At 32.1% G+C, this 9,667-nt stretch overlaps 1 protein-coding gene and 1 pseudogene across 1 annotated transcript; one reads left to right on the top strand and one right to left on the bottom strand.

The window, feature by feature from the left end:
• Positions 1-278: 278 nt before the first annotated feature.
• On the top strand, positions 279-5,512 carry LOC139862292 (fatty acyl-CoA reductase 3-like). The gene is made up of 10 exons (XM_071850867.1): positions 279-459; positions 926-1,029; positions 2,254-2,456; positions 2,909-3,009; positions 3,141-3,336; positions 3,454-3,615; positions 4,446-4,527; positions 4,609-4,875; positions 4,953-5,080; positions 5,169-5,512. The coding sequence occupies exons 1-10, from the start codon at positions 381-383 to the stop codon at positions 5,320-5,322; spliced, it is 1,476 nt and encodes a 491-aa protein (XP_071706968.1). The 5' UTR covers positions 279-380; the 3' UTR covers positions 5,323-5,512.
• Positions 5,513-6,062: 550 nt separating this feature from the next.
• LOC139863535 (ARS-binding protein 1-like) overlaps positions 6,063-9,667 on the bottom strand; it is a 96,861-nt pseudogene continuing 93,256 nt past the window's right edge.

Here is a 9,667-nt window from a genome sequence, read left to right as displayed (position 1 = left end):
TACTATTAAATTGATATATACGGAGAGAGAGTATAACTCAATTACTTAACGTATATAGTAACTGTGAAAGGTGTAAATGTGAAGCACCGAAATTTCAGTCCAATTTTACCAAACAAAATATTGATTGAACGTGCACCGTACCCTATATCATTTACTCACAACGTGTCACTTTCGTTTTCCATTTAAGTTCTCATCATCTTCTTTATATATATATCACTTGCAGATGATCTTCTTCTTCACCAATATATTTCTATATATCACTAATTCTCTCTCTACCTATATATTTCTCCTTATCTTCTTCTTCATCAATAAAAAGCTAGGTTTCTTCATTAATAAAAAGGTTGTTGATCAGTAAAGGACGTACTAATTGCAACAAATTAATGGAGTTGGGTAGCATTCTTGATTTTCTTGATAACAAGACCATCTTAGTCACCGGTGCTACGGGTTTTCTTGCTAAAAGTATATATATTCCCTTCTTCTTTCTAGTTAAACTACATCTCTATTTAATTTATTCAAATAAACATATGTATGTATAACGTACTCATGGTACGTAGTGCATGTTATGTGTTATTTACAAATGACATACACTGTAGAGAGGACATTGGATTACATATTATTAGTACATTTTATACCCCAATTGGTGTAACTTGGTGGTTAAGGATTGAAAATCTCTAGTGTAGATTCAAGTTCAATGATCAACATATACATGTTGAATTGTTGTTTCCATAAACTGATTTTTAGAGCCCACATATACATGTTGCTAGATGCTAGGATGAAAAGTTAAGTTATTGAAGATGTCGATATATTTTTATAATGGAAGTATATATGGATTCCAAAAGATATGTGTAAATTGATATTAATATTAATATTCATATTCATATGATATGATAACGTACTTAGTTAACTTTGATTTCTGTATTGTTAGTTTTTGTGGAGAAAATACTTAGGGTTCAACCAAATGTGAACAAGTTATATCTTCTTGTAAGAGCTGCTGATGCAAAGTCCGCCTTGCAGCGCTTTAACACTGAGGTATTTATTATTGGCTTTGAGTATATGTGTGTGTAACAACTTAACGAGATAGGAGTTAAGTACACTTTTGATTTATGACATGCATGTTTCAAGCTAAAGTACGATGAAACATGTACGTCAGCGGGTTTTAGCTTGCAAATGGTGGGTTTTAGCTTGCAAATGGGAATTTCCTCAGCGGGTTTTAGTTTGCAAATGGTGGGTTCTTCCCATATCTTGCAAGGTTCCCTCAGGGGATTTTCCTTAAGTGCGATAAGCTGAGGTTTCTTCCTAACAGGTGTAGGAAGTGAGTGTGACCTGTAATTTTTCTGAATATGATCGAGCGGGTGTGGTTAATGGCAAATAATAAAATAGATCGACAAGGAGCACATATATATACTTTAGCCAAGATTGTGTAGTTAATTATAGGAGAACTTAAGACACTTAGTAACGTTAATAACATGGTTAATTAGAACACGTGATATTGCACACTATTCGGTATAAATAATCACATACAACGTTATGTTGTCTCACTAGCTTGATGTCTAAAGATCTTGAAACCGGCCCTGTCTAAATGTCATTCAATATTCTGATCTAGCCTTATTGGGCATCAGGGTCGTCCCGTTAATTTTATGGGCCTTGTTCGAAAAATAAAAGTGAGCCTTTTGTATACAAATTTTTTTCTTATATAACATAATACTAAGTTTCGAGAATTAAGTATTGGAGCATGAACGTGGAGTATTGGAGCATAATATTGGATTACAGAGTATTCGACATTGATTATGTATCTTATTTTTCGATTTTTTTTATTTTTGTTTATTAACAAATGGACCAAAATATGTAAAAATTAGTCTATATATGTAATGTTAGGATATTTTTTAGGGGCCCTTATAGATGTTGGCCCTGTGCGGCCGCACGGCTTGCACGCCTCAATATCCGGCCTTGTTGGGCATGTGTACATATATAATCCATCTTTTTAGGAAAAGTTAGAATTATTATCTTTGAAAGTGACAAAATGAATTGTTCTACTATAGAATATAGAACCAAATCCAAAGATGTAATAAATTGATTTCGTTTGTCAGTTTATCTCACATTTGAAGAATATATATTTCAAGAATATATAAATATATGGTAGTTCAGTTTAGCAATAAAGTCAAAAACAATATTCAAATCTAGTTAGTTTATTAGCAACATCATAGAAAACTTTATTTACTAATCTGTTTTTCCTTTTTTGCGTGATATATATAGGCTGTGGCAAAGGACTTGTTTAAAGTCTTAAAAGAGAAGTATGGAACAAATCTACAAATGTTCTTGTCGGAAAAAGTTATTCCGGTGGCAGGAGACATCACCTATGAAAATTTGGGAATAAAGGATGCCAATTTGATTGAAAAGATGTGTAAAAGCGTTGATGTTGTTGTGAATGTAGCTGCCACCACCAACTTTGATGAAAGGTACAACTACCTTCATAAACATTAACTATTAAATCTACTCAAAGACTAACCTGTCGTTTGATCAAAAATAGTTAATGTTAAGTTTGATGTTTGTATACCTAATTTCGATAATCATCCTAAAATAAACTAGTGGTTGGGAACGTAAGTAGATTTAATAAAAATTGTTGCCATGAATATTCAGATTACATCAAAGTAAAAAAATATTCTTCCTCTTAAATAACTCGAACAAATAAAACTTTATCAAGGAAGAAAATGAAGAACTTATTTTCGAAATAACAGAACTCATAAACGAACATTTTGTTTTGTATAGATATTGCATAAATATGCAGCTAACCATTTTATGCAATTGTGAGGATTTATAAAGAGACTGACTTCATACAATGATATCGATTGATCTTATTTTTGTTTTTAATGTGTGGAATTATATAATAAAAAAAAATTATTTATTGCAGATACGACATTGCCTTTGCTTTGAACATATTTGGAGCTAAAAATGTTTTGAATTTTGCTGCCAAATGTGTCAAAATAAAATTGCTTCTTCATGTATCAACCGGTTAGTTTACACTCCTATTAATTAGACTACATTATTATCCTTTCTTTATTAGTTGAATTTAAATAAAATAAAATAAAAACTACTCATTTCTTAGACCGTTACAAAATGATGAAAACTTATATTTTCTCTAGCTTATGTCTCTGGTGAGACACCGGGGCTTATACTAGAAACACCATATCGTTTGGGAGAGGCGCTTAATGGTGCACCTGGGCTAGACATTAACACGGAGAAGAAGATCATCGACGAAAAATTAAAAGAACTTAGCTCTGACGAAAATGCTACCGACAAATCCATCACATTAACTATGAAAGATTTGGGCATTGAAAGGTATAAAAAAAAATCCTTTTTTGTTCGATGAGGCACACACTCGAAGGGTGAAAGCAATGAATATTCAAATTAAAATGTTCTCACTAATATATATTGTTTTGTTTATAATGATTAAAGGGCAAATAAATTTGGGTGGCCAAATACCTACGTTTTTACAAAGGCATTAGGAGAAATGCTTTTAGGAAGCTTGAAAGAAAATATGCCACTAGTCATTCTTCGGCCTACGATCATCCTAAGCACATATAAAGAACCCTTCCCAGGTTGGATCGAAGGCATAAGGTACGCATATAAATCTTCCATTTTCAAAAATCGCTAAACGATGTTATAAGAAGGGAATTGATATATCCCTCATCCAAATTACTTCTTTCACCATAAACTGTGCATTAATAGGTTGTACTGTACAACTAAATAATGCATAGATGTGGTGGATGAAGTAATTTGGATGGTGGATATTTCATTACCCTTATAAGAAGACAAAATTATGTGGACAGTATGCTAAGTTTATGCCCTCAGTGGACAATCCTCGTGATTTGCAACTCTTGCGTATACAGTCTCTGAGACTAACGGACGTTAATATTCTTCATTAACTTGTGTCACACGTCATGCATATGAGGGTATTTGAGTCATCTCCTTTTATATTCACCCATTACCTTTCGCTTTCCTTTGCCTTTCACACCTACCTGCAACCCATTATTAATGAAATCATATTATCGAACTTCACTTTATTTTTCTTATCTACTTATGAAATTGCACAATAAATATAGAACAACTATAAAAACAATAGTGGACTATAAATATAGAAAATAGTGGACTATAAATATAGAACGAAGAGGGTATTAGAGTAAGAAAAACTATGGAAAAAGATAAAGAAAAAAAATGAATGACAAAAATATCCTCATGTCCAAAGCATGTGATGCCTATTAATGGGGTTTTTTAACGTCCGTCAGTCTCAGGAACTGCTCACATTAAATGTGCAAACCACAAGGACTCCTCAAGCATAAAAAAAGTTTAGAGACTGAGAGTGAAATCTTAACAACCCAGAGGGACTGTTCGCATAATTTGTCATGTAAGAATAAGAACTAAATGAGATTTGAATTTGAAAACTACAGGACAATTGATAGTTTGGCTGTTGGTTATGGAAAAGGCAGGTTATCTTGTTTTCTTGGAGATCCCGAATCCACAATTGACGTGGTGGGTATTTTAAACATGTTCATTTCATCGGTCTAACAAGCTTTTTACTAAATTAAATTAAAATTTTAAATTTTATGACAGATACCGGCAGACATGGTAGTGAATGCTATGATCGCGACAATAGTAGCTCATGCGAATCAACCATGTGAAATAATATACCATGTTGGATCTTCGGTATCAAACCCTTTGAAGTACAAAAGAATTCAAGAAAGTGGTTATCATTATTTTACAAGACACCCATGGGTTAACAAAACTGGCAATCCAATTATTGTTGGCAAGATTAAGGTGTTGAATTCCATGGATAGCTTTCATAGATACTTTTCTCTTCGTTATATGATTCCGTTACAGGTACAACTTAATGCTAATTAACTAACTAGTGTGACATCGCGTTAATTAACATTTAATGACTTACTGTGCGATTTCAGGGTTTGCAAGTTGTGAATTCAGCGTTATGTAATGTATTCAATGGAACATATTTGGATCTTAAAAGAAAGATCAGCTTTGTTCTTAGAGTGGTGGACTTGTACAAACCATATTTGTTCTCAAAAAGCTTGTAAGTTTTCTTAGTCTAGTAATTATAATTATTGTTTATTCGTTTTTAATTCGTATATAACATTTTATTGTTCTGTTTGTGCTGATAGTTACGATGATATGAATACTGAGAGATTGCGCCAAGCGGTAAGAGAAAACGAAGTTGAATGCGGTATATTCTATTTTGATCCCAAAATAATTGATTGGGATAACTACTTTCAGCATACACATCTTCCTGGTGCCGTGAAACATGTATTTAATTAAATGATCAATGTATTGAGCTCATCATTATGAGTTATTTTTCAAATTGTATGTAATTTCGTATTTTCCTTATAAGTTTCGTGAGTTGATGTTTATTTGATTGTAGTCGTTGAACGTGTATTCTATAGACGAACTAAGGACTAAAAGTTTCTTTTATGTAATTTCTTTGAATAAATTAATGCATTAATAAGCACTTGTCAAAGAGTTTTAGTAATTTGGTATTCAATGAGTTTTTCGAACAAAAAATTAGATGAAACATTTGGGGTTATTTCATGTTACTTTTTATCTACATTATTGAATCCTGCTTAATAATAAATTTATGACGTTTATGATAAAAGGGCTTATTGTCTAACATGTGAGGAGCCCTTCAATTAACAAGTTGATGGTTCAAGTCTCGTAGTATCCATGGTATATTTGTGAATAAATTCGTGTCATTTGTGTAAATTTAACTTTAAAAATTTTAAAATAAATTTATGCTAAAGTTGCAAAGATTATATAATAAAGGCTTATCATACAACATGAATCGTTAAAGCAAACTAGAGTAGAAACTCGATAAATTAATACTCGATTATGTAATAAACTCTCTAAGATAATATTTTGCCGGTTCCGACTCGGGGATAGGATGCTAAATTAATAATTCGCTAAAATTATAAGATAATACAATTTTGATAATTTCTTTAGACCCTATATAAAATATAAATTAATAATTCCTTATACGGTATATAGCATATTACATGAATTATTTATGAAGGTTTCTTGAAAAATGACTCAATTGTCTTTTGTTTTTGTTGAAATCAATTTTTCCTTGAATCTCGTCTCTAATTTTTCTTAGCATGGTAAGAACTTCTGGTGTTGTTTTCTCATAGCTCAACAAGAAATTATTCAATGTGATTGCCGCTTTAATAGCTTCGTTTCGCGAAGGGGGCTCCATTGTAGAACTTTATCATCTTCTTCATCGATATCATCTTTATTAATTCCAATAACGCTTTCAATAATTTCTTCATCAGTCAACAACTGTGCAACCACATTTTCTTTTGGGTGAGTCAGAACATCTTCGACATCCATTGCATTGCGATAACCCAACTCTTTGATCAAATTCTGGAGTTCTTGATTGCTTTCACCACCTTCATCTGAGTTCTCAAAAGTCATGTTATCTGTTGATCGAAGTTTACAATGACGAAAGCAGTCCGCAATTGTATTTGCACGAACATCCATAGTCCATGCTGAAATTGCAAGATTCATTGCATCTAATACATTTATTTTTGCTGGATTTGAAACCCCTAATTCATAACCCTCCAAAAGGCTTCTATAAAATCGACGACGATAATGCATCTTAAAAGCTCGTATGATCCCCGCGTCACAAGGTTGAATTTTTGAAGTTATGTTGGGTGGCAAAAAAAAATAATTCAACATTTCGTAATCCTTCAATAATTTTTGGATGAGCAGGCAATTATCCACAATCAAGAGAATTTTTCTTCCAACCATTTTTTTTATCAATTTGGCGAACATATTCTTCAAATAACACACCAGTCATCCAAGCTCGTTTGTTAGCAAGGTACTCACAGTTCAGACTGTTCAAGTTTACATTCTTGAAGCACCTTGGTTTAGCATATTTCGCAATAATCCATAAAGGAAGTTTTTCTGAACCGTCCTCATTACAGCAAATAGCAACAGTTAGTCTTTTGATATCGGCTAAAAAGTCACGTTTTCACCCCGGTATTAAGGTCCAAAAACAAGAAATATTCGAACTTTGTTGGCAAAATACCCACTTTGTCAGTTAAAATTGAAGAACAAGTAATTATGAAGACGGTGCAAAAAGAATCAAGAGAATCGGAGCTAAAACGAAGATTCTAGAGCGAAAACGGTGAAAGGCAAGAAATCAAGTTACGATCCAGCGAATCAAGACTGATCAGGCACAAAAATGGCTTGCCAGTATGGCGAACGGCCTGCCAAACGGTCCAGCAAACGGCCCCAAGAAACGGTTTGCCTGGCAACCGGCTTGCCAAATACGGCCTGCCAAACGGCTTAGGCAAAAATTTTGTCTATTTAAAGGGTCCTTGTCATTCATTCCAACACACACTTCAATTCACTTCTTTCTCTCTGTTGTACAATATTAGTCATACTCTCAAGCAAGGTTGCAAAATTCGCTATTCGGAGATTAATCGGTCGGGACATTGGAAAGATTAATTGGAAAATCGGGGATTAATCAGAGATTAATCAGATTGTACTGTATACATTTAAATATTAATTTTTAAAAATTATATGTGTAAATATATAAAAAAACCATAAATATAAAAATTAGCTTTAACATAATTGTCTAAAATTGTTCATTTTGCTTCAAAACTATAAAGTTTTCGTTTAAATTCATGTTAAAATGTTAACTATTTTTTACTTTGACCGATTTTGGTTATCAAATTCGGTTTTGACTCATCAATTGGCGTTGACCGTTTAATTAAACGGATTTTTGGAAATCGGAACGGATTCCTCTTAAAAATGATTAATCGGAGATTAATCGGCGAGTAATCGGGTTTTTCACAACACTGCTCTCAAGGACTTCGATGAAATGTCCCGTTCATATTGATTATAAACGTTCCATATTAATTGATTTCGTTGCGAGGTTTTGACCTCTATATGAGACGTTTTTCAAAGACTGCATTCGATTTTAAAACAAACCATAACCTTTAAAATATTACGACGATTATCAAATAATGATAATCTAAAATATAGCGTTTTTCACACGACCATTACATAATAGTTTACAATAATATTACACATCAACATAAATCTTCGAATGCAGTTTTTAAACAATATTATACAAGCATGGACTCCAAATCTTGTCCTTAATTTAGTATGCAACAGCGGAAGCTCTTAATAATCACCTAAGAATAAACATGCTTAAAACGTCAACAAAATTGTTGGTGAGTTATAGGTTTAACCTACATATTATTAAATCATAATAATAGACCACAAGATTTCATTTTTATATCACATCTCTTATCAGGCATTTCGCAAACTGCATAGAGATAAAAATCATTCATATGTTGAACACCTGGTAACTGACATTAACTTAATGCATAGAATATCCCCAAAACAGAGCGTCTCGTCTGTATAATAATCTCGAAGTACTAAACCATCCATAACCTGAATGGGGGTTGTTAAGCCCAATAGATCTATCTTTAGGATTCGCGTCAATTAGGGGTCATTTGTAGTGACCCGAACTTTTCCATGTTTATATATATTAATTGAGATTGATATTTATATGATTAAATGTTTCCAACATGTTAAGCAATCAAACTTTTTAAGACTTGATTAATTGAAATAGGTTTCATATAGACAATTGACCACCCAAGTTGACCGGTGATTCACGAACGTTAAAACTTGTAAAAAAACTATATGATGACATATATATGGTTATATGTATAGTTAACATGATATTATGATAAGTAAACATATCATTAATTATATTAACAATGAACTACATATGTAAAAACAAGACTACTAACTTAATGATTTTGAAACGAGACATATATGTAACGTTTATCGTTGTAACGACATTTAATGTATATATATCATATTAAGAGATATTCGTACATCATAATATCATGATAATATAATAATTTAAAATCTCTTTTGATATTATAAACATTGGGTTAACAACATTTAACAAGATCGTTAACCTAAAGGTTTCAAAACAACACTTACATGTAACGACTAACGATGACTTAACGACTCAGTTAAAATGTATATACATGTAGTGTTTTAATATGTATTTATACACTTTTGAAAGACTTAAATACACTTATCAAAATACTTCTACTTAACAAAAATGCTTACAATTACATTCTCGTTCAGTTTCATCAACAATTCTACTCGTATGCACCCGTATTCGTACTCGTACAATACACAGCTTTTAGATGTATGTACTATTGGTATATACACTCCAATGATCAGCTCTTAGCAGCCCATGTGAGTCACCTAACACATGTGGGAACCATCATTTGGCAACTAGCATGAAATATCTCATAAGATTACAAAAATATGAGTAATCATTCATGACTTATTTACATGAAAACAAAATTACATATCCTTTATATCTAATCCATACACCAACGACCAAAAACACCTACAAACACTTTCATTCTTCAATTTTATTCATCTAATTGAACTCTCTCAAGTTCTATCTTCAAGTTCTAAGTGTTCTTCATAAATTCCAAAAGTTCTAGTTTCATAAAATCAAGAATACTTTCAAGTTTGCTAGCTCACTTCCAATCTTGTAAGGTGATCATCCAACCTCAAGAAATCTTTGTTTCTTACAGTAGGTTATCATTCTAATACAAGGTAATAATCA

The sequence above is a fragment of the Rutidosis leptorrhynchoides genome, chromosome 8, assembly GCF_046630445.1.
Source record: "Rutidosis leptorrhynchoides isolate AG116_Rl617_1_P2 chromosome 8, CSIRO_AGI_Rlap_v1, whole genome shotgun sequence".
In the NCBI taxonomy this organism is placed as follows: Eukaryota; Viridiplantae; Streptophyta; class Magnoliopsida; order Asterales; family Asteraceae; genus Rutidosis; species Rutidosis leptorrhynchoides.
This window is presented reverse-complemented; position numbering and strand designations above follow the sequence as displayed.